Source organism: Mirounga leonina, unplaced genomic scaffold (genome assembly GCF_011800145.1).
Source record: "Mirounga leonina isolate KUSES-001 unplaced genomic scaffold, KU_Mleo_1.0 Mir_171, whole genome shotgun sequence".
Taxonomy (NCBI): Eukaryota; Metazoa; Chordata; class Mammalia; order Carnivora; family Phocidae; genus Mirounga; species Mirounga leonina.
In genome coordinates, this window is record NW_023270436.1 from 24,192,212 (window position 1) to 24,216,970 (window position 24,759).

The 24,759-nt window shown below is 48.8% G+C and overlaps 1 protein-coding gene across 11 annotated transcripts in view; it reads left to right on the top strand.

Annotated features, from left to right (window-relative positions):
* The window catches only part of DEPDC5 (DEP domain containing 5, GATOR1 subcomplex subunit), a 122,378-nt gene extending 97,959 nt beyond the window's left edge, over nucleotides 1-24,419 (top strand). For 7 of the 11 annotated variants that reach the window (XM_035017450.1, XM_035017454.1, XM_035017457.1 and 4 more), the window contains 10 exons: nucleotides 830-984; nucleotides 3,337-3,414; nucleotides 3,930-4,062; nucleotides 5,693-5,801; nucleotides 7,063-7,287; nucleotides 12,604-12,773; nucleotides 17,411-17,582; nucleotides 20,325-20,385; nucleotides 23,113-23,195; nucleotides 23,363-24,231. In XM_035017450.1, the coding sequence (XP_034873341.1) occupies nucleotides 830-984; nucleotides 3,337-3,414; nucleotides 3,930-4,062; nucleotides 5,693-5,801; nucleotides 7,063-7,287; nucleotides 12,604-12,773; nucleotides 17,411-17,582; nucleotides 20,325-20,385; nucleotides 23,113-23,195; nucleotides 23,363-23,652 (1,476 nt within the window). In that variant the 3' untranslated portion in view covers nucleotides 23,653-24,231. Of the gene's footprint in view, nucleotides 1-829; nucleotides 985-3,336; nucleotides 3,415-3,929; nucleotides 4,063-5,692; nucleotides 5,802-7,062; nucleotides 7,288-8,130; nucleotides 8,267-12,603; nucleotides 12,774-17,410; nucleotides 17,583-20,324; nucleotides 20,386-23,112; nucleotides 23,196-23,362 lie in introns of those variants that run through there. The other 4 variants (XR_004681453.1, XM_035017448.1, XM_035017456.1 and 1 more) reach the window with 4 other exon arrangements.
* The last annotated feature ends 340 nt before the right edge of the window (nucleotides 24,420-24,759 follow it).

The following is a 24,759-nucleotide window of genomic DNA, read 5'->3' on the forward strand; positions in this document are numbered from 1 at the left end:
TTAAACACACGGGGTCTCATTTGGCTGGAAATGTGTATGTGGGTGAGTGGCGGGCCGTGCAGGGCCATCACAGGTCAGGCTGTTTGTGTTGGACCCACAAGGCTCTGCAAGTTTGGTAGCTCATGGGGAGACCTGAAAGATTTCAGAGTCACGGAGTGATGGGATTAGAGCTGGGTTTTTTTAGCAGGATGAAAATGGAGGTGGCTGGCAGGTAAGGTCTTCGGGGGTAGAGGCTGCAGTCGGGGGAGTCGGGTGGGAGACTGTTACAGCCTCCCCTGGGAGAACAGGCGTGACTTGGACATACATTTGAGTCGGCAGAGGTGAGCGAGGCCACAGGACTAGGCCTCTCTTTAGACGTGAAGCTGGAGAAGGAAGGGAGCTATCAGATGCCTCTGAGGATTGAGCCTGGGCACTTAGCAGACAGACACAGGAAAGGAGGGTTGGGGTGGCAAAGGGTAAGCCATGGTGAGGGAGGGCACTTGCTGGGATATTCACCCATTTGTCTCTAATTGTGTTCTCTCTCTCCCGCTTCTCAGTCTCACAGGAATACTTCTGCCTTCCTTACTATTTCTGTGGAGATTTTTCTTTAGTGTAAATCTGTGGTTTGAGTCAGGTGCTGGAGCCATTTCTTTGGTTCTGGGGATTCACTGTGAACGACGGTTTCCTATCAGCCGTGGTGTGGGGTGCAGGAATTCATGAGCCTGGGCTGGACCCCTTTAGCTCTTCCACCAGGGACCACTGGGGACTGGGAAGGAGAGAGGAATGGGAAGGATCACGTGTATAAATAGCCTTAAACAATTTTTTTTGTTCATTTTCAAATCCCCTACAGGTGTCTGTGGACCAGACGGCCACCCCAGTGTTGGACAGCACCAGTTTGGGGGTAAGCACAAGCCAATCTGTGGATAGAGGCAACAGCCAGGCCTTTGGGAACTCCCAGAACTCAGGGGAACAGAGCTTCCCCTCTGCAAACTCCGGTGACAGCAGGTGAGATTCAGAATGACCGAACTTATGCTTCTGGGCACTGGGGATGGTCTGGCCTCAAAGGCTGTGGAGCCTGGGAGTCCAGAGTCCCAGACCCACGTTCTGACTCAGCCATGAGTTTTACCTGGAAGCCCGGGGCACTCAGGTCTTAGCAGCACCTATTTGATGGGGCTCAGGATCTGTGCCCTGCCTGCCTTACCGGACAGCTAACAGGTGCCCACAGAGACACAGGAAAGTGTCAGACATTGTGCAGGAGTGGGCTTTGGGAAAGGGGCCAGGACCCAGTCTGTCCTGTTGAGTCTGGCACCCAGCATGACACCTGGTGCGTGACTGCGGACGTCAGTATCGACAGCTTGAGGAAATGAATGAGCAGCAGGTTGTACCCGACCACAGCTGTCCTTTTCCTATTCCTGAGTATTCAGAGGAAAAAGAAGCTGCTTGGACCTCATTTACTTGAGAAAGAGCCCCAGCTTTTAATGTGATTCGTCACATCTGAAAAACTTTTTTTTTTTTTTTAAAGATTTTATTTATTTATTTGAGAGAGAGAGAATGAGAGACAGAGAGCATGAGAGGGAGGAGGGTCAGAGGGAGAAGCAGACTCCCCGCTGAGCAGGGAGCCTGATACGGGACTCGATCCCGGGACTCCAGGATCATGACCTGAGCCAAAGGCAGTCGCTTAACCAACTGAGCCACCCAGGCGCCCCTGAAAAACTTCTTTTTGATTTCCTTCCCAGCTGTGTTAGCCTTACAATGTTCTGCCCAGTCTGTTCTGGTTGCCTCACTGTCCTGCTGACTGACCAGTCCTTGGCGAAACGGTCTCAGATGTGACTTCTACATGCCTTCATCTCAGAGCGGAAGGCCTCCGTGGCAGCTCACCTGGCTGGCCCCAGCCAGCAGCCACCCACTTTCCTTTCTGTCCCTTGGTCTGCCGGTTTTACCTGCATCTGGTGCAGGGCACCTGACTCCCTCTGGCCAGGAGGGATGAGGATCACTTCATAGGCAGCAGACAGCCTGGACTTCTCTAGTCTCTTTTGTCCCCCAGGCCCGTATCCCTGTCAAGCCTGGCTGTGAGTTTTGGCTCTGGACGTGGAGATTGGAAGGCCTGCCTAGGGAGGGAGTGCATTTCTCTGCTTCCTCATTGAGCAGCAGGTTTTGTTCTGCTTTTGGAAGAAAAGAGAAACTGGGGATTCTTAGGCTGGAGATGAGAAGACCAAAAATGACACAAATCAGGACCAATGACGAAAATGACAAAGAACAGGTCCCATTTTGTGATAAAGAACTGATCAGCAGTTGGTACTGCCCCTTGGGAAATGGGCTGCGTAGAGGAGCTAAGTTCTCTGCCATTGAAGACGTTCGTGCAGACGGGACAGCCTCTTGTTCAGACTCTTGTAGTGGGGACGCAGGCATTAGAAAGAAGTTCTCTTTGTTGCGGGGGGGGGTTCTTCACAGGCTTTTTTAAACCTGAGATTCGGAAATGCTCCACTGAGTCCTGGACCCTCCAAATAGGAAGAGGGGGCTGAGACTGAGGAAAGGGAGAGGTTTTATGGACTTGAGGAGCTTCTGGAATAAGCCCCAGGTTTGGTATGGTGGGCTGCTAGGAGTGTCCCATGCCCAGTGATCTGGGCTCAGCTGCTGAGTATTACGCATGTTTAAAGGTACTGCCAGACCACTGAGGAAGAACTCAGGCGCAAGAAAGATCTGGGCTCTGGAAACAGGCAGATCTGGATTCAAACCCGAACCCTAACACCTCCCAGCTCTTCAACCTTCACCTGCACCTTTAACGTCTCAGAGTTTCAAAAAGTTGACATTGTTGTTATTGTTCAGTATTGTTTACCATTTGGGGCTTTGTGGGTATCAGCTCTACACACAGCCTCACAACACCCCCGAGAGATAGGAATAATATCATCCCCGTCTTCAGATGAGGAAACTAGAGTCCCTCCGGCTGACAAGTGATGATACTGGAATTCTGCCTCCCCTGCTCTTACCAGGTTACCTAGCATTCTCTGGTGAGGTTAAATGGTGGGGAAAGCCTTGGGGGTAAAACCAGAGCTGTGCAGGGAGATCTCTTAGAAGTGGTTGAGGTGTTATTAGAAGGGGAGATGCCTGTTAAGGGAAGCAAGTTTGGACACAAAACCACTTTGATTCTTTTTTTTTTTTTTTTATCTTAACGTGGACGCTTTGGAAGTAGGAAACCCCCCATGAGATGGCCCTAGGATGTAGGTGCCCAGGATTTGCTTGAACGCCGTCAGTATCAACGTCATCCTTGGCCTCTGGCTCTGTAAGAAGTAGGGAGAGTGGTCCCTGAGGTTCGTGCTCTTACCCCCTTGCTTTGCTGACTGGACACTCTGTTTACAGCTCTCAGCAGCCGGCAGCAAGCTCCTTAACCTCATCCTCCACCCTGACAGAGATCCTAGAAGCCATGAAACACCCCTCGTAAGTGGTTCGTCACATGTAGGAGTGTAAGGGCGGGAGGATCTCACAGCCCTGAGCCACAGTGACGCTCAGATGCTCAGACAGTGTGATTTGGTGGATTCATAGCTGGCTGTATTGTTCACCAGCTGTGAGACCCAGCATAAGTTACTTGACCTCTCTGAGCCTTTATTACCTTGTTTGTAAAATGGGATACTTGTGGTTAAGTCGCAGGTTTGGCCTAAGGATTAAATGAAATAATTATGTAAATTACCTAGTATAATGCTTGACAGCTAAAGGTAATTCTCTTAAGTGTCAGATCCTTCTTCCTTCCTCTTCTCCTTTCCCCCCATAACACCTCCTTTTGTCCTGTCTTGCAGATTTCTGTGGGTTTAGGAATAGTGTAGAGAAATTGTACTGTGCGGAGCCTTCAGATATTAAATGCTCTAGTGGGAGTCCCTCCTTTTTCATGTTCTCTTTCTGCTTGTTGCCACCGTGCACACATAACCCTGCTCCGTGCCCGCCACGTTGCAATTCAGGACAGGAGTCCAGCTGCTCTCGGAACAGAAGGGCCTCTCGCCATGCTGCTTCATCAGTGCGGAGGTGGTGCACTGGCTGGTGAACAACGTGGAGGGCGTCCAGACGCAGGCGATGGCTATCGACATCATGCAGGTGAGACAGCGCGGGCAGGGCCCGTGGGACCGTCCGCTCAGAGCCCCCGTGAAACCAGAGCCCGTCTCTGAAGCAGCTGTCTTTCTAGTAATGAGACCTGCCGGTTTTGGTGAGGCTCTGCTTTTAGTAAGTGTGAGGCCTGTCTGCAGTCGATGAACACGCAGGTCTTGATTTGAAAGACACTATACCTTCCTTGACTTAAAAACCCGGCAGAATGTCGCATCAGAACTGAAGCTTTCTGGAGGGAGTCCACCCTCTTAAACCTTGGAGGAGTCTGTAAGATTTTCAGGAATTGCCTTCCCTCTGACCTCCAGCCCCCATCTCCCTCTGGTCAACTCCCAAGCTTCTGCCGCAGGGACTTTCTGGCACCCTGTCCTTGCTCTGTCAGAGCACTTAGCACAACAAAAGGAAGATTCTGCCTGTCTCATTCCACTGTCTCCCACCTTGACTGGGCTCCTTGAGGGCTGGGCTACCTTTTTTTTTTTTTAAGATTTTATTTATTTGTCAGAGAGAGAGAGAGCACAAGCGGGGGAAGGCAGGCAGAGGGAGAAGCAGGCTCCCTGCTGATCAGGGAGCCCGATTTGGGACTCAATCCCAGGACCCTGGGATCATGACCTGAGCCGAAGGCAGACACTTAACTGACTGAGCCACCCAGGCGTCCCTGGGCTACCTCTTATCATCCCATTTCCATATCACCATGCTGTTTGGCACATGGTAGGCACTTAGAAAACACTTGCTAAATTTAATGACACTGTTCAGAACTGGAATTAAACTGGAGAGGAGAAGAGTAGGAAAGGTCAAGTTGGCTGATGTGGTTCACACCATCCTGTCCACACAGAAATCAGTACCATTTGCTGACCAGCAGGCTTGTCATCCCTGAAACGTAAAATCAGTAACTGATTTGAATAAGCATGCAATCATCAGTTCTCTCTTTGAGGGTCTCTTAGGGAGTTTTGCATGGCCTTTGCCCTATTACTTATACTCCCATCTCCCTGAGAATCAGATTTCCTTGTTCACACAATGCAATGCTTCTACAACCATTAAAATGCATGAGCTAGAGGGACATGTATCAACATGGACAAATGTCCAAAGCAGGATGTTGAGTGAAAATCCAATATACAAAATGATAATTGTATTACGCCCTTTATTTAAAATTTAAAATCTCACAAAAATACCTCATTCTCTATCAATACATGTGTGTATAATAAAATTATTAAAAACATGCATGAGAATAATGTTACACTAACCATTTATTTCTGGTGAGAGAGGAAGAGGAATGGGACATGGGAGAGTCCATAGAACATTTTGTTTTGTCTTTTAATTAAAAGATCTGAAGTCAGTATAGCAAAATATTAAGTTTGTTGAAGTTGCGTGGTGGTATACATGGATTGTCTTTATAGTTCCCTGTATATTTGAAATAATTGATGATACTATAATATGCATTTGCATTGTATAATATAATTTACTTCAGGAGCAGCATTTATCAAGAGCAATCATCATGGCTGATGGGGGGTGAAGAGTAGGGTCTCCTCAATGTTCCAGTCACTTCCTTGACTCCAGGGAACTGAGGGCTGCACTTCTAAGATGTTCCTCCACAGGAATTTCAAAGTTTCAATGTCTGTCCTTTTAGAAAATGCTGGAAGAACAGCTCATCACACATGCATCTGGTGAAGTCTGGCGGACCTTCATCTACGGCTTCTATTTCTACAAGATAGTCATGGACAAAGAACCTGACCGAGGTCAGAGATGAGGCGACTGCTGTTGCCCACAGGAGCAAGTGTTTTTCCTGGTGGCTTGCTTTTTCAAATGATGGTGCTTCTTGAGTTCCTTGTGTGACTTCGTATTCTAAGTAGACAGATCTGTCAACTTCCTGAGCATTTGTACTTAATTTAAGCAGAACTGGAGTGACGAGTATTTCTTAAAGCTATGGTATGTTCTTGGTCAGAACAGTGTGGATGGAAGATAAACCTACAAGAGGCCAAGGAATCTGGTTCGAGGAAATTCCCATGGGCCATTTTTTGGCTACTAATTTTAATTATAGAGCCCCGTCCCCCGTCCCCATCCAGTGCAGGTGGTTCTGAGTATAGATAGGCTCTTACCTATAACTTACAGCACTTTTTACTTGCTAGACTCCCATTTCTTACCCTAGAAAGACTCAAGTCCTAGCAAGTTTTCTAAGATACATTTTAACTTTTTTTTTTTCCTTTCAATGAGAAAACATAATTCCCAAGAGGGGACCCATTCCAGCAAGGTCAGAGCTGGCTCACATGGTGCTGGAGACACCCAGGATTCAGAGCCACGGCTCCAGTCCACCCAGAGCCCACAGGGACCTTGGCTGGAAGTGACTCCATCCTGCAGACAAACGGCTTCTCAGCCTCTGGGTTTCGGGAATCATACATCAGATGAAGCAGCAAGTGCCCCCTCGCTATGCTCTTTTATCCAAGAACGTGTTGGAAGTGGAGCTGTGCGGGTTTTTTCCTGGTAGCGACTAGTGTGTCCGTTGCCGCCTCTCCCCTTGAATTCTCACTTGGACTAATAGTTATTTACCTTCAAGGAGAAAAAAAAACCAAAAAACCTGGTTACTGTTACCTGCTCTGAAATTAGAGGTATGAAACTGAAAAAAAAGATAAAAAATCTTTCTTAATGGAAGAAAAGTTCACGCAACATAAAAATGAACCATTCTGACGTGAACACTTCACTGGCATTCCACATGTTCCCGGTATTGTGCAAACACCACCACCTCTGTCTAGGGTCCAGATCATTTTCATCACCCTGGAAGGAACCCTTGTGCCCATTAACAATCACTGCCAAACTCCTTCTCCCTCCTGCCCCTGGCCACCCTGGTCTCTAAGGATTGGCCTATTCTGGATATTTCATTTAAGTGGCCTGTTGTGTTTGGCTTCTTTCACTTAGCATCGTGTTTTCAAGGTTCAGCCTTGCATCAGCAAGAAAATAGGCATTTGTGTTGAGGGCACTTTCTCTCCCCTTTGCTTTTCCCAGTGGCCATGCAGCAGCCCACCACCTGGCACACGACAGCCGTGGAGGACTTCGCCAGCTTCCAGCGCAAGTGGTTTGAGGTGGCCTTTGTAGCTGAAGAGCTCTTGCACTCCGAGATTCCTGCTTTCCTCTTGCCCTGGCTGCCCAGCCGGCCAGCCTCCTATGCAAGCAGGCACAGCTCCTTCAGCCGCAGCTTTGGAGGCCGGAGCCAGGCAGCTGCGCTTCTAGGTAGATGCTCGGCCCAGATGGGGCCTGGGGATGCGCTGGTGGGTGGCTGAGGGAGCGGGTCAGTCAGCCAAGGGGACAACGTCATGTGGACCAGGATTAGAGTCACTGGGCCTTTTATACTGGTACTCTGTCCACACAGTGGGCTTCTGTTATAGCTCCCACTGACCGAGTGGGTCAAGCTCATTATTGTCCCAACCAATGAACAAGTGTCCAAGAGCTCTCAAATCAGGGCACAGTGCTAAACCTGCACAAATAGGAGAGAATAGACAATGGGGCCACTTTTCCCAAGAAGCACCCAGACTACAGGGGATGTGAACTGGTGCTCACTGCTGGTTTAGTACCTGCCAGAAGCCTTCCTGGGACCTTAGTGACCTAGGATGTCAAAAGAGGAAGGAATCTTAGAGGTTGTCCATTCCAAACACTGAGGCTGAGCGTGAATCTTCTCTCCGCCTTTCCTCCCCAAATGTGCTCACCACATCAAGGGATATAAATTAAGAGTCTTCCCTCCTTTCCTCGGTTCCTGCAGCTCCAAGATAGGGGTACCTACCCACTATTGAATGGTGGTGACCTCTGGTAGGAGATTGGACCTCTGCTCTCAAGGACTGGACTGATGGGTTGGGCTGTAAATGTCTTTAGGCAATGCATGCTCTAGGTAAAGTGTCATGAGATTCACCTCAATGGCAGGTTGGAGAGATCCTAAAAACCCTCTAGAAGGAAGGAAGGAAATGTAACATAGACCAAAGTCCAGGGAAATTCCACCTTCTACTTAGTTTGCCTGGAAATGCCCAGCTCATTGGAAGTCTTACGTAGCTGGTAGAATGGAAATGTTAATAGTCATCATAGTTTCCAGATCCTCAGATTCACTTGGATCCAGATGTGGCTTTGAACCTCACCCCAGCATGCCCAGCACTGTGTGTGAGAGCTGAGGGGGGCATGGAGAAGACAAAACTGTGAAGAGAGTGGCTCCTCTTTCCCCCAGGTAGTCACGACTTACCCTCTTCCTTGTGTTGCATTTCTGACTCTGTCCCTCCTTGAAGTCTTTTGGAACAAAGAGGCCACATACTCCCTACCTGCTAGTTACCAGTAGCACACACACACCCCCCCCACCACCCAGTGTGACAAAATATCTCCCAACGTTGCCCAATGTCCCCACTTACTCCTGGGTTAGAGTTACTGCTTCTGGAAAACGCCTAGGAACTGTCCCCTTTGCGTCATCATCCTGGTTCTGGAGGCTGTCTTGACAGTTTCTGCATGAACATCCTCATTTCCAAAGTCTCCTCCTGCAGCAGGCTGGCAGGACCCTCTCCTGTCCGCCACAGTCCCAAGCTCGAGGTGAGATTCAAATCATTTCAGTTTAGCTCTGGTTCTTAGGCACGTCAGAAAAATTGCACTTAAAGAGGAGCAGCGTATGGAAAAATAAGTCATCTGTCCAAAACAGAGGGAGAGTAAGGGAGAAGAGAGGATTTATGTCTTTAGCAGGTAGTTTATTAAGCAGGCGTCTTTCCCCTGGGGTTTGCACGTGGGTGTTAGGGGGTCGGCATTGATTCTGAACCGGACAGAATCTCACGTGTCTGCATATTTTCTTGAAGCTATCCTTTTATTAGCTTTCCAGGGCTCCCATGATTGTAGTAGAATGTCACTCATCTGCTTCTTTTCCCATCACCCCTCGCACAGGAAGTGGGTTTCTTATCCTTTTAAACCCAGCACAGCATTATCACTGCTCATTCTGTCCAGTAACATCCCTCAGACCTCTGTGTTAGGGTATGAGCTACTTCTTCCCAGCTTTTTTTTTTTTTTCAGGTTAGAATGTAGACTTTCGCTGTGTCATTTACTGAAGTGAGAAAGAGGAATTGTCTTTGAATTGGACCGTCGCCGGTGTTGGGTTTTTTTTTTTTGCCTCAGAAAAAAAAATTAACATGATTTATAGGGGAAAGAAGGCCTGTATATCATTTATGACCTGCTCCCCTTTCTGTTTGTTTCGACGTGTTCCTTTTTAAACATTTCAGATTCTCAATTGGAAATCTGTTTTTCTCAGCAGAAAGCTGTGTTAATATTCCTGACGGGTGCCACCCATCCTGTCTGCCCTGGCCCGTGGTGACTCCTCCTTCTCCACTCATGTCATCCTGTGTCGCTGAGCTGTGAAGCTGCAGGGGCATCTGAGACCCAGGGAGAAGCAGCACCGCATCCCTTAAGCCCACTCACACACCTTTTGATTTCTCAGCCTTTTTTTTTTTTATCTGATTTTTATTTATTTATTTATTTATTTATTTTTTAAAAAGATTTTATTTATTTGACAGAGAGAGACACAGTGAGAGAGGGAACACAAGCAGGGGGAGTGGGAGAGGGAGAAGCAGGCTTTCCGTGGAGCTGGGAACCCGATGTGGGGCTCAGTCCCAGGACCCTGGGATCATGACCTGAGCCGAAGGCAGACGCTTAACGACTGAGCCACCCAGGCGCCCCTCAACCATTTTTTTTTTTTAAAGATTTTATTTATTTATTTGACAGAAAGCATAAGCAGGGGGGCGTGGCAGGCAGAGGGAGAGGGAGAAGCAGGCTCATTTTTTTGATCACCCCACTGGATCTCAGGATCAGAAGAGGCTGCCAAGCCCCTCGGTCCAGACCCTGACGCGTGAGCAGTTTCCATCCCCACTCCTTGTAAGTGGGGAGCCAGCTGCTTCTTGAAAGCTCCCCCCAACAGGGCACTCACTCCTGTGACTTCTCTTCCTGTTTCTCAGCAGCTCCGGTTGTGAGTGTTGATCCCTGGGGCCCTACCTGAGACTGCAGTCTCTTCTCCTTCAGTGGCACTGATCCCCTCCCCAGGTCATTGTTAGCCCCCTCACTGTGACCCGGGTGAAGGACCCTCAGCCGGCTCCTTCTCTGGGTTTGCCCCTATTTACTGGGACTCACTGTATCTCACTGTCCCAACATGAGTAAGTCTGTTCTTATGCAGCTAAGGAGTGATTCAGAGAACTCGCCGCCGAAAGCTGCAGCTCAGCTGGGGCTTACACCTTTGTCAACATCAGTAGCCTACTGGCCATGTCCATACTGCTGAATCTCACCCTGAAAGTAGTGAAAGCCAGTGGACTCTTGAGCCTGTAAGCACTTGGCTGAACAGGACACTTCCTTGGGCTTCCTCAGACTGGCCTGTTCTGAACTGAATACGCCAGATGGGAAAGGAGAGATGGCGAGGTCACTGCTGGTGTTTATCAAGTGCCCTTTGTTTTGTGACCCGGGCTTTCCCCCGCACCCTGGGGAGGAATACACCGTCCAAGACCAGAGAGCAAAGCTTTCTTCCTTTGACTGGGGCTATTAAGTAAAAGACTACTGTGTAGTGGTTGGGCCATGAATCAGGAACACAAGGCGGGGACAGAAACTAGTTCTCATGAGACTTTTAGCATCGGAGCCACCATGTTCTTTAGCCTGAAGTGTCCCAGGCAGCTGAGCCGTGTCCATGGGAGTCATGGACAGGCCTCAGATGGAGCATTGGTGAGCTTGTAGCATAAATGGGGGAGGAAGGAATAACAGGAGAGTTGCAAGTGGGGTGGCTAAAGGAGAAGGCAAGAGGGGTGAGTCTGCAACCTCCTGGCAGCCATGTTTTCCTTGATCCTCACCCCTCCTCCTGGAAGCAGCTGGGTGGGCACCATCTCAGTTTGCAAATGAGGAACTAAACCAGGAGAGCTGAAGCAGTGCCCTCAGGGGCACCTGGCTAAATGGCAGAGCATAGATCTTCCAACTCCAGAGGAAGAACGTTTCCCATTTTGCATGCTCTGGTTTTGAGAGCATGAGCTGTATACCTAGCAGCTGAATATCAGTCCGCCCAGGGGGCCGTCAGCATCTTAGCTGTAGCTCTACTACCTCTCCCAACAGAAGTTCATTAAAATCACTGACTCAAGAGCCGTTTTATCCTTGTCAGTGATAAAAGCCACTCAGGGCTTCTACCTGCAAAACCCAGAACTAAACTGATGGCTTCAGATAAAGAGATACCTTTGGATTCGTGGGGGCTGGGAGAATGAGGAGCTGATAATAGTCTGTAGAAACCCTACATCTGGCACTGCCCAGTCAGGCAGAGCAGAGCCCTGATCTTTCCGTTACTTCTGAGCCTCTTTCAGGCCTTTAGTCTGGTCAGGAACTGCCACTGACACTTGACCCATCCTTAAAACATCCCTATCTTGGGTTGAATAGGATTTCTGAGCAAGAGTTCCAGATAGGATGAACTAGTTTGATACCAACCTGGAATCTGAGCAACACAGTTGATGGAACAGGGTGTTGAGCTTCATCATGAGGTTTCATTTCTTGAGAAAAGATTCTAGAACTATTGTCTTCCTGGGTTGAAACCAGAAAAGCAAGACTTCCTCCTCACTGTGGTCTGGGCTGTCTGTCCAGTGGTGTCCCTTTGTGGGTCACTGGAGGGGGAAGATCTGGGGTTTAGCCTGGCTGAGGTTCCGACTCTGATCTTGGTCAAGGCATTTCTCCTCCATGGGCAGCTGTTTCCTCATCTGTAAATGAAGGAGTTGGATCCAATTAGGGCGAGGCAAACTATGGCGAGCCAAATCTGGACTACCATCTGTTTGTTTCTTTTATAATAAACTTTATTTTTAGAGCACTTCTAGGTTCACAGCAAAATTGAGTGGAAGGTACACAGGGTTTTCATATACTCCCTGCCTGAGCACCTGCACAACTTCCCCCACTATCCACTTGGGTTCTGACACATGGGTAATGGCGTGTATCCGCCATGATAGTATCACACAGAATAGGTTTTTTTTTTTTTTAATTTTTTTTTTTTTAAGATTTTATTTATTTATTTGAGAGAGAGAGAGCGCACATGAGAGGGGGAGGGTCAGAGGGAGAAGCAGACTCCCTGCCAAGCAGGGAGCCCGATCGATGCAGGACTCGATCCCGGGACTCCAGGATCATGACCTGAGCCGAAGGCAGTCGCTTAACCAACTGAGCCACCCAGGCGCCCACACAGAATAGTTTTACTGCCCTAAAAATCCTTCTGGCTTTGAAAGTAAAGTTTTACTAGAACACCGCCCGGCCTATTCATTTATAGACCTCTGGCTGCTAGTGAGCGCACTGTGATGGCAGGGTTGAGTGGCTGAAACAGAGACCACGTAGCCTGTAAAACCCAACATATTACTGGGCCCTTTCTAGGAAAAGTTGGCTGACCTCTGGACTAGGTGATTTGCAGGAAGTTTCTGTGATTTTCTAATAGGTGACTCTGCACTTTTATATCTGGATGCCTGGTTGGTTGTTCTTCCACCTCATCCCACTCCTTCTCCCTCTCTTTCCTTGGGCCCCTCCAATGTGCTGATGCAGCGGCCACTGTCCCAGAGCAGAGGACCGTGACCCTGGATGTGGACGTGAACAACCGCACAGACCGGCTGGAGTGGTGCAGCTGTTACTATCATGGCAACTTCTCCCTGAATGCGGCCTTTGAGATCAAGCTCCACTGGATGGCCGTGACTGCCGCGGTCCTCTTCGAGATGGTGAGAGCCTCCTCCCTTGTGTCGTGGTCGGGGCCTTGGCTCAACTTGCCAAGGGGCACAGCGGGTGCTTGGTAGAGATTCATGTCCCTTTTTTTTCCCTTTAGTTCAGGCTCCCATTACCTTTCACCTGGACTCTTTGGAATAGCCTTGTAAAAAAATTTAAACACAGTAAAAAATTCAAACAGTCGACAAGGAGCTAGATTAGGGTTTCTCAGCCTTGGCACTCTTGACATCTAGGGACAGATAATTCTCCATTGTGGGGACTGCCTACAGTCCTGTGCTTTGTAGGATGTTGGGCAACATCTGTGACCTCTACCCTAAATGCCAGGAGCACACCCGCCTTGTGACAACCAAAAATGTCCCCAGGGAGGAGGAGTATTGCCTCCAATTGAGAATCCCTGGTCTAGAGTAAAAGTAAGTCCCTCTCCCACCCTTACCCTGTTCCTGGGGACTTCCATCTAAAAGCAACCACCCGGATGTGGGTGGTGGTTGGGCTGAATGGGTGATGGGTATTAAGGAGGGCACTTGTGTGTTATATGTAAGTGATGAATCACTAAATTCTCCTTCGGAAGCCAATATTACATTATATGTTAACTAACTAGAATTTAAATAAAAATTTGAAGGAAAAAATACAGGCAGCCTCCTGGGGCCCCTGGCTGGCTCAGTCAGTAGAGCACACGCAACTCTTGATCTCAGGGTTGTGGATTTGAGCCCCATTTTGGGTGTGGAGGTTACTTAAAAATAAAATCTTAAAAAACATTTTTTTAATCATTAAATAAAAGCAGCCACCCTACCACTTTGTTGAATGTACTTCTAGAGAGTATGTGCACATACAAAGCTTTGTTACCTTTTTTCTTTTTAACAGATATGGTAGCTTGGACTACTGACACTGACACTTGTACAGCCGGGGGGTTAGGGATGCCGACTCTCTGTGCAGTGAGAAATCCAAGTAAAGCTTCTGACTTCCCCAAAACTTAACTGCGAATAGCCTATTGTTAACCTGAAGCATTAAAGATTACATAAACAGTCGATTAACACATATTTTGTATGCTCTATTTATTATATACTGTATTCTCATAATAAAGTAAGCTAGAAAGAAGACAGTGTTACTAAGGAAATAATAAGGAAGAGACATTGCATTTACAGTACTCTGTTTATTAAAAAAAAAAAAACCACATGTAAGTGGACTCATGCATTTCAAACCTGTGTTGTTCAAGGGTCAACTGTATTTGCAATGTGTTTTGTCCTATTACTTATATATCCTCAGTATCGGTATAAATAAATCTGCCTCATTGTCGTGTTTTTGTTTTGCTTCATTGTTTTTAAGGGCTACAGAATATTCTGTTTGTTTGTATCATTGTTTACTTAACCAGTCCCCCATCCGTGAACATCACTGCCTTTAACTCTAGCTCTCAACAGGGGTGGGAGGAGTGTGTGATTTTGCCCCTGTAGGCAGAGGGGCATTTGATAATATCTGGAAACATTTTTACTTGGCACAAATGGTGGAAGAGTGCCACTGGCGTCTAGCGGGGTAGATACCAGGGATGCTGTGCATTATCCTACAATGCATCGCATAGGACAGCCTCTAGGACAAACAGTTAACCAGCCCAGATGTCACGAGTGCCAAAGCTGAGGAGCCGTCTTTTAATTGGTCTTCTACCTGTCTTTCGTCCTCCTAGTCCGCCTGGCCAGTCTGTCTAATCAGGTCACTCGGTGCTCGCACTGAGAAGCCAGCCCAGCCACCCCCATCCCTGGTCCAGTGTCTGTAGAATAAGCCCTCCTTAGCCAGGCTGTCAGGATCTTCCAGGTATCTTCTTGAACCATCTTTGCAGCCTGCCACTCCTTTAATACACTCTCCCCTTCGCCTTAGAAGAATGTTTTTCTGTGGCTTTAACAGAGTCCTGCTCACCTCCCACACTGGCGCAAGCATCCCATCGCCTTGCTGAGAGCAGCCAGAAGGTTCAGAAAGACTTTACAGAAAGCTAGGAGATGACCAAAGAGAGTGAGCACAGCATATGCTGGCAGCGTATCGTTTTTCTATCCAGGGCTCAGAGGCTTAGTTTTGTCCCACAGGGCATGATATCCTGGGGAAGGGATTTGTCTGCGTTTCCGTCTGCCCAGCCCCAGTCTGCCTCTACATGGCATTAGCACCTCTGTGGACCCCTACCCTGGAACACTGGAATGTTTTCAAGGTCCAGATCAAAAAAGATGTCCAGCGGGACACCTGGGTGGCTCAGTGGGTTATGCATCTGACTCTTGATCTTGACTCAGATCTCGATCTCACAGTTGTGAGTTCAAGCCCTGTGTTGTGGTCCATGCTGGGGATGGAGCCTACTTAAAAAAAAAAAGAAAAGACACCCAGCCACCTGTCCAGCTCAGCTTACAGAGGACACTGGCTCTGCTCCAGCCAGTCAACACTGGCATAACCACTCCCTCCAGCCAGAACTAACCCTCTGACCCAGTAGGCTAAGCCTTCTCCTTGGAAGCCCTACCTACCAGATAATCCTATCTCAAACAACACAACCGTAACATTCATAGACACACACATATAGTCACAGTTTGGCAGGAAGAAGAGTATTTATCTCCCCAGGGGAATATAGCAACTGTCTTTTCAAAATACACTTTTCACACCAATTCATGTAAAACCCATGAAAGCTGCTAATCCCTTTATCATTACAGTTTTGACCCTTGAACAACACGGGTTTGAACTGCATGGATCCACTTATACATGGATTTTTAAAATATATATAAATACAGTACTGTAAATGTATTTTTTCTTCCTTATGATTTTCTTTTTTTTTTTTAATTTTATTTATTCATTTGAGACACAGAGATACAGAGAGAGAGAGAGAGAGAGAGAGAGCATGAGCAGGGAGAGAGGCAGAGGGAGAGGGAGAAGCAGGCTCCTCGCTGAGCCAGGAGCCTGATGTGGGGCTCTATCCCAGGACCCTGGGATCGTGACCTGAGCCAAAGGCAGACGCTTAACCATCTGAGCCACCCAGGCGCCCCTTCCTTATGATTTTCTTAGTAACATTTTCTTTTCTCTAGCTTACTTTATTGTAAGCCTACAGTACATAATACTCATACAAATATATGTTAATCAGCTGTGTATCTTCTTGGTAAGGCTTCTGGTCAACAGTAAGCTATTAGTAGTTAAGTTTTGGGGGAGTCAAAAGTATACTCAGATTTTTGACTGCATAGGATGTTGGTGCCCCTAACTCCTGTGTTGTTCAAGGGTCAATGGTATTTTGTTAAGTTTTTAGAAATCTCTAGTGTAGATTAATTATTATTTTAAGGTAGTGTCCAAATTTGTTATAAATCACATTTTATTATGTAATTTTATAATATGTAATATTTATTATATTAAAATATGACATTTTAAAATTTACGTAAAATAAAAAGAGCCTTAGAAATTATTTTGGGCAGGGCCACATGGCTGGCTCAGTCGGTAGAGCACGCGACTCTAGATCTCAAGGTTGTGCGTTTGGGCCCTGCATTGGCTATAGAGATTACTTAAAAATAAAATCTTTAAGAAAAAAGAAAGAAAGAAGAAATTATTTTGGTCAAACAGAGATCTTGGTTTTTGTTGTTGATGTATTGTTGTTATGAGTGTTTTTGGGGAAAAAAAAGCTAAGAGTGGTTCCCCTCAATTTTTAATGTAGTCATATTGGTTTAAGTCATGTTGTGGCTCAAACTAATATATATATATATATATAAATATATATATTTTTTAAGATTTTATTTGAGAGAGAGAGAGAGGGAGCATGAGCAGGGGAGGGGCAGAGAGAGAATCATACTCTCCGCTGAGCAGGAAGCCCGACTCGGGACTCGATCCCAGGACCCTGGGACATGACCTGAGCCAAAGGCAGACGCTTAACCGACTGAGCCACCCAGGCGTCCCTTGAAATAACATTTGACACAAATCTTATCTGTATGACAGAGCCACATGCATCAGTTTTGTTTTTTTCAATATACGTAGTTTTCTGGTTCAAAAAGTATCTTAAGACGTAGAAAATCGCCACTGTTCCCTAAGGAAATGGTACTGCTGGGGAGGTTTGTCTTGCTGCCCCAGTTAACTTTCGTTTGGAGTCTTTGGACAGACAGCTTTTGGGAGTTTGCTGAAGAAAGACTCTCATTCTGCCAGGTCAGAGCTTATCGCTTTTGGCCAGAGGCCACCACTGTCATCTTGCGCCCTCATCATGTCCCTTCCAGCCAGGCTGAGTGGATTGTTTTCCTATTTGATACTTTGGGCTTCGTAAATTTTTGATAAAGGACAAATTTAGAAGGACTTAACTTATATCCTGTGACCTTCCGCCAACATCCTATAGAATGAGAAGGCTGTTTAGGAGGCAAGAAATAGTTCTCTCCAATCGCTTCCTTCCAGAAGAAACTGGAGTTGCAGCAGCTCGGGCTGGGAGGAGGAGCTGTGTGCTTAACTCACAGTTCTTCAAGTATTTGTCAGAGGAGGTTAAGTTGTGCTCTTTCCTACCCAGGACCCGTTTGGAGCCAGTGAACGTGAATAAATGAACATGCCAATCAATATGTAAGCTGCCACGGTGGCGGCTTCGCTCCTGGGGAAGTACTTTCTCTTGTCTGAGTTCACTTGGAGGTGACACTGTTTCTGTGCTTCCCACCAGGTCCAAGGCTGGCATCGCAAAGCCACTTCCTGCGGCTTTTTGTTGGTCCCCGTTCTGGAGGGTCCCTTTGCACTGCCCAGTTACCTGTATGGCGATCCGCTCCGAGCCCAGCTCTTCATCCCACTCAACACCAGCTGCCTGCTCAAGGAGGGCAGTGAGCACCTGTTTGATAGTAAGAGACACTCCCCTCTGGACGTTCTGTCTCCACGAGTAAGACCTCTCCCCCAGGGCCACCTCTCTGGGCATCAAATCCAGGCAGGCTAGGGCACAGAGGGAGCCTTTGGACACGGGGGCCAAAAGGATCTGGGTTTCATGCTGGTTCTTCACTTAGTGGCCAGGTAACCCTGGACAAGTCACTTATTGTCTTAAATTCCTTATTCCTCAAATGAGAGCACATAAAGTTTAACGCTGCCTTGCCAACTTGGGAAGACCCTCAGGAGGCCTGGAGCAGATGGTGGGTGGGAGAGGGTGTGATACACTGTAAATCACGAGTGGCACTGGTATTCTCCCCACGCTCTCCTTTCCGTGCTGCAACCTGACTGGCTTTGGGGTTGGGAATTTGAACCTTATGGGAGGCTTGAATCTGCTGTTTCATGTAAACAGGCTAGAAAAAGGGAGGCATTGATACAAAACAGGTTACAGCGTCCTCTTGTGCAAAGCTGTAGCGTGTCAGCACCTGGAACACACATGTGGCTCGAGTCCTGCATCTCAAGGAAGACAGAGCAGGAGGGGGCTCAGAGGAAGACAGCAGGACTCTGGTCACAGCCCTTTCCCTGGGACGGGGTTGTCTGTCCGTCGGGAGCAGACAGTGGGCGGGGCTGCCCTGCTGCTCCACCCTGGCCCAGCAGATCTCTGAGGGCAGGTGTAGGACAGATCGAAGGACAAGTCTTCACACAGCACAGAACTTTCTATCATTAATTAATTGCTTATTTCGATGAACATATAAATAGCCCCTACAGAGCTCTTGGTGAGCTCACAAATGACCTTTTTAAAAAAAAGTTAGAATTGCTGCTGATACGTCAGCAGCCCTTTCATTTCTCAGATATAGAAATTATAAATGTGAAAGGAAGAACTTTTGGTGTGAGGAAGATGGTTTCTTCCCGTGCCTGTGTAAGTCTGTGTCATGGTGGGTAGAAGAGAAGCAGCCCAGGGGGTGAGAGGTCTCGCTAGGTCAGGGAGGCCACACTAAACCTTCCTGCGCTTTTCCTGTGACAGGCTGCCCCAGTGGTACAAACAGCTTGTGTTCCAGAGGCCCATCTGTATATTCTTTATTTACATCTCAGAAGACATTTTTTTTTTTTTTAAGATTTTATTTATTTATTTGACAGAAACACAGCCAGAGAAGGAACACAAGCAGGAGGAGTGGGAGAGGGAGAAGCAGGCCTCCTGCAAAGCAGGGAGCCTGATGCGGGGCTCGATCCCAGGACCCTGGGATCATGACCCGAGCCGAAGGCAGACACTCAACGACTGAGCCACTCAGGCGCCCCTCAGAAGACATTTTTATATAGACACAGTATTTTCAGTGATGGTTGGGGTTCGAGGTGGGCCCCACAGAGCCACCAGAGGCCATAGATCCTGTGCCCCGTAGAGTTGACAAAGTGCTCTTCACACACACACACACACACCCCTTCTCGTTTAACCTCACGGTGGCTAACAGAGGACCACTGCAGTCCTGCAGTGCCACATGATTATATTCGTATCTGATGATTTCCAGCCAGGCAACCGCCTCACGCTGCTGTTTTTAATATGCTCGGGAGACACTTCCCCCACAGCAGCCAGACTCTTCTGGGGGTTTTCCACTTTCACTGTCACCGCACAGGATTGCTGGCAGGGCTGGCATTGGAGGACATTTTTGTATGAGCTGCTGGTTTTCCCTGCCTGGTGTAACCCAGGCTTCGGGACCAGCAGCCTCTGTTGGTTGCCATGGTTACAGCTGAAGAAAGGAGTCCCAGTTTAAAGGAATAAGGGCTTGACTCTAAAAATCACTTTTCTTGCTCCTATGCTACTTCTCTTCCTGTTACCTCCCCTTCCGATAACAGTGGATTCAAAAGCTTAAAAATCTGACAAGGGATCTGCTGTGTTTTTACCTCCTAAAGCCAAAGTCTTTTTTCTTGTTTGCTCTTTGGTTGCCGAGAGCCCTCAAATGTGTTCTAGATAGAAGATTCCAAATGTAGAGAGAGTAGAGAGCCCCTGTTCTTCAGGATGTCTTGTGCAGTTGCTCCTCCAGCCCTCAGCATCTCAGTCCCAAGAGCAGCGCTGGCCCGTTGCCTGTTGCCGAGCGACAGCCTGCCTCAGCGCTCCACCTCCTCGTCAGCTCTTGGTCTTCACACCAGCACCGCAGAAGGAGCGAGGCTGGAGCCATGATGTGGGTGATGGGGGGAGGCACTCGTCTGCTCCCCTGCCCTCCCCAGCCCATCACTTTTCCAAAAATAGTGTTTATATTTATTTGCTTCAATTTCCCCACCCCTAAAATGGAGCTTGTACTATTGTCTTTCCTGTAGGGAAATGGAGAATGGGTAATAAATTTTTTCTTCTTTTCTCCTTAGAAGCAGATAACATGCATTTAAAGCTTATCTTTTTGTTTGTATTTTAATATCATGTTCCTTTCCACTTTTGGCATAGGAAGTCATTAGAATGAGTCTTACCTCGAGTTCTGGTAGCTCACACTGGTTGCTGAGGACTCCAATTCAGTGCCTTTCTAGACCCTAATAGAGCTTCAGGGAAGGGGTGGTGAGAATGCACCTTTGTTCCTTGGGACGGCGGCTGGTCTCTCAAAAGCAGGTAGTGTGGAAAGCCACGCTTAAGCTCAAGGGGGAAGAATGGCCCAGAGAAGTGAAGGGTACAGAAGGCCAGACCCAGGGAGATTTACAAACCTTGGGATCACACCCTGGCATTTATTTTTTTCTCCTTTCAGGCTTTGAACCGGAAACGTACTGGGATCGAATGCACCTTTTCCAGGAAGCCATAGCACACAGGTTTGTCCCCTAGCAAGAGGGCATCATGGGAGGGCGTCAGTGACTGTCGTGAGTGTCAGTCACCAAACCCAAACCCAGTTTGTTTCATTTCTGGGGAAGCGGATCTAGTTCACCAAAGAGCGACTCGCTGCCAATACCCTGCAGGACCCTTTGCCTTGGTTTCAAAGATAAGCATTAGCCCTCCAATCTCTGTAGCTGTTGTTTTCCAGACCACATTACCTTCTTCCAGTTGAGGGGAAAGCACAGAGCTCCCTCCTTAGCCTCCAACTAGACCTTGAGCCAAGCTGTCCAGGAGATGACATGAGATGAAAAACTAAAACGCTTCAAGAGCCCCTTGACACATGCTGAGAAGATAATGGGGGTTAAAAAGCAATAGATAAGTCCATAGGTATTTACAGGCACTAGAATATATGCCAGGGAGGGGCTTCCCTGGGCTTAGCTGCCTACCCCTCAGGCCAGTCCAGCTTTGTCTCTAGAACGCACCACGCAGTGTTCATTTGCTGCTTCGTGTTAATCATGGCAGTAGCAAGTCCTCTGTTCCCACTTCCATAATCCTCTTGTGGCACCGTCTGCAGTGTCCTGCCATCTCCTCATTCAAGTGTATTCAGCTGTTACCACTCCACCTTGCACCCCGCTCCCGCCCCCGGCCCACCACAGTCTGGCTTCTTCCTTCCAGCAGGAGGGGGTGCCGACTGGGGGCAGAAGGTAGGGAGCGCAGTGGGTCAGTGGCAAAGGGCGCCGATCTGGGAAGCATGCCTCCACCAGCATGCGGCAGAGGAACCGTGAGCAAGTTCTGGAACTGCTTCACCTTTGTTTTCTCACCACTCACTGGGTTGTTGGGAGGGTTCTCTGGAGTTCCTGGCACCTAGGAAGCCCTGGGTAGGCAGGGGTTATCATTAGGAAGACCCCAGCCAACTGATGAGTTATAAGCAGGTTTGACACTTCCCTTGGATATCATTGGGTGGTGATTGGATTTTGCTGGCTAGATGTCACGCGCGACGTGGCCTTTTGATTTCTTCATGTCTTCTGTCCCATCCCCACAAATCACTGCGTGGACTCCGCTGCATGTCCCTGCACCTAAACCTGCGCTCTCTTCCCCACCTAGACCCACCAAACTCACCTATATCTCCCCCCTAACACATTCTCCTCTAAACCCCCACTACTTTGCTCCACCAGATTCCCAGGTCCCTCCTCTCTCGATCCCTCCTTCCCTTTTTCCCAACATACTCTGTCCATCTTTTATCCTAATCTAGGGGCCCCCGGAGGGCAAGGGTATGCATTTTTCTCATTTTTGTTTCCCTTTACAGCACCCAGCAAAGTGCCTTGCCCAGAGTAGCTTTTGCACAGAATGGAACTCTAGGTGGAATGTGGCTCTGAAATGAAACATTAGCCCGCCCATAAGTTTCATCTCTGAAAGAGTTAGAAACTAGTCCAATAAATAAAATCTTTTAAAAAAAGAAGAAACTGGTCCAGCCTCCCTGGGCCCCCCTGCTGTGGCTCCCCAGCTCCTCCTTCACATTTACATGGTGGGATGGGTGCCCCCCACCCCCACCCTCGCTGTAGTCCTGGCTCGAGTGCTCCCCAAGTGGACAGTGAGGGGGGCCAAGCACCGTGGGGTTCAATTGCCATTTTAAAATTAAAGGTCTTCCCTGGTGACCTAAGGAAGAAATGAGGCAAGAATCTGGTCAGGCTGATCCATGCTGAGTAAATAAACAGCCTTGGTTGAAAAGTAAAGGGGAAGGAAGGCAAAATCCAGAGGCATTCCTACACATGGTAGAATCAGCCTATAGATGTTGGGGCTTGCTGTGCACGTTAACTGATCCATGTAACTTGCCTTGACTTCATGTGTTCTCTGATAAGTAATTATTGAAAGCCAGTGTGAAGCTGGCGGCTTATACAGAGGACGCAACGCAAGGAGACAGGTGTTTTACCTCCTTCAGTTCTGCCGACATCACTGCCTTCATTACATAAACCTCTCAGACTCGGGGCGGGAGCCACATCTGTTAACACGTCCTTTTCAGCACTTAGCAGGTAGAGCTGTAATAAATGTGTATGATGGAAATAGAAAAACCCGGAATAGAACAAACCATAGATGAGAAGCAGAATCGAGTAAGTCATAGATGAAAAGTGGCTCCTCCTGCCCATTTCCAGAATGGAACAGCGAAGCCGAGAGCCCCAGACTCGGTTCCTCATTTTTAAGAAGAGGATTTCAATTAAGATAATTCATTCTATTTCAATTTGGAGCCTTTTTTGAGAACCTACTATGTGCTTAGCTGGGAGAACCTAAGGGAAAGAGGTGTGGCTAAGGTGAATTAAGATAAGCACCTTCCCCTTCTCCTTATGTGGATGGGCACCCAGCACGGTGTCGGACCCGATGTGGATTCCAGGGAGAGGCAGAGAAGAGATGCGGGAGGGGACAGGGCGACAGTCCCCAGAGGGATGGTCTGACTGAACAGCTGGGGGGCATGCAGGGGGAGGGGTAGAGGGCAGAGACAGGGCTGGGTGTGGAGTGCAGCTGGTAAGAGGGTTCTCAGCCTCTTGGAGATGACTGGAGGCCTGGCAGGAGGAGGTCTGGTGAGGGAAAACAAGCAGCCTGAATGTTCTGTCTTGAAAGAGATTTTCCCAGGTCCCTGTAGCTCAGGCTGTCAGAAAGTCCTCTTGGCCACATTTGCTCCCCCTGTCCCTTTATCTAAGAAGGCCCTAATCTGTCTGTCTTCCTGTCCTTAGGTTTGGGTTTGTGCAAGATAAATATTCCGCCTCTGCTTTTAACTTCCCTGCCGAGAACAAGCCTCAGTACATCCACGTTACAGGTGAGACTCTCCAGGCGAAACGTGGGGCAGGTGGGTCCCTGTGGTGGGAGCCTGTGCACGGGGGCTCCTCCCCTTCACTGAGCCTGTGTCTGCCAAGCTGCCGCAGCCGCCTGGGGAGGGGGGGCCCTCCTGGTGGCGGTGACACGGGGCCTCCCCTTGCTCCTCAGGAACAGTGTTCCTGCAGCTGCCCTACTCCAGGCGCAAGTTCTCGGGGCAGCGGCGGCGGCGGAACTCCACGAGCTCCACCAGCCAGAGCATGTTCTGTGACGAGCGGGTTGGCTACAACTGGGCCTACAACACCATGCTGACCAAGACGTGGCGCTCTAGTGCCACGGGGGACGAGAAGTTCGCTGATCGGCTGCTCAGGGATTTCACGGACTTCTGCATCAACCGCGACAACCGGCTGGTCACGTTCTGGACAAGCTGCCTGGAGAAGATGCATGCCAGCGCCCCATGAGGCCAGGCCACGCCCGGGTCCAAGCGCAGGGAGGGTTTGGCTCTTGCTGTCCGTGTCCAGTAGGGGCAGGCGGGCTTTGGGCGGCAGGCGGCAGTGCCCCTGCCGGTGAGTGGGGGCCGTTGCTGCTGGTTCTCCCCCACCCCACCCCACCCCACGAAATGTTCTTCCCCTCGAGGAGAAAGACTCAGGAAGAAACGAGCGCTGAGAGCAGGTGGGAGGCCCAGATGGTCCGTGGGAGGACCTCAGTACTGGGGGCGGGGGGTGAGCAGCCCCCATGAATGTCCTTGGAGAGGGGGTGGCTCCTGGGAGCATCCTTTCCCTCTGCCAGCCGTGGGCTTTTCGGAGCCGTCTGCCACTTCCCGCCCGAAAGTGTGCACAGGATGTAAGATAATTTTGTGAAATAGTGTACCATAGGCTCACACCAACTGTATATACCTGTACATATCAGAAGCAGGAATAAAGTGCCACATGCAGGATCTCTGGCCCCCAGCTGGTTCCTGGCAGCGGCAGTCCCATCCTCGGCTGGGCAGTCGGGCCCCATCGCCAGGGACATAGTGGCAAATGAGGCAGCCACAGAAGGTGAGGAGAACTGCAGAATTCACTGTCTTGGAGAGTCTGGCTGTGGATTTTCTGAAAGATGTCTTTTCACAGGCCCTTGGGCAAGAGCAAAATCGTTTCTTTCAGACCTGGTGTGCAGAGCAGATAGTAGTAGGCGCAGCCGCAGGCTTGTGCTGGCGGAGTGAATCTTTGCTAAGTGGGTGAGCCCAGGTGTGGCACGCGGATGTCAAGGCATTCTTAAAAAAAAAAAAAAAAAAAAAGGAAGTCTATTGACTCCAAGGTTTAGAACCCACTTCTTAAAGGGATAAGATTCAACATGGTGCCTCAACCTTAGCACCCTGCCCTAACCTGCTGGTGGCAGGGGTGAGGGGCTGCAGGATAGAGGGGACCTGACAGGTACTGCCACCCCCCTCCCCCCAATCCCTCCACACAAGCCCTGTTGATTTCCCTCCTCAGTAGCTTGCGAATCCACCCACTTCTTCCCAGGCCCTCTGCTGCTTCGCCCAGCTCAGCGCAGCCCTCCTTCATCTTCCTCTTCCTCTTGCATGG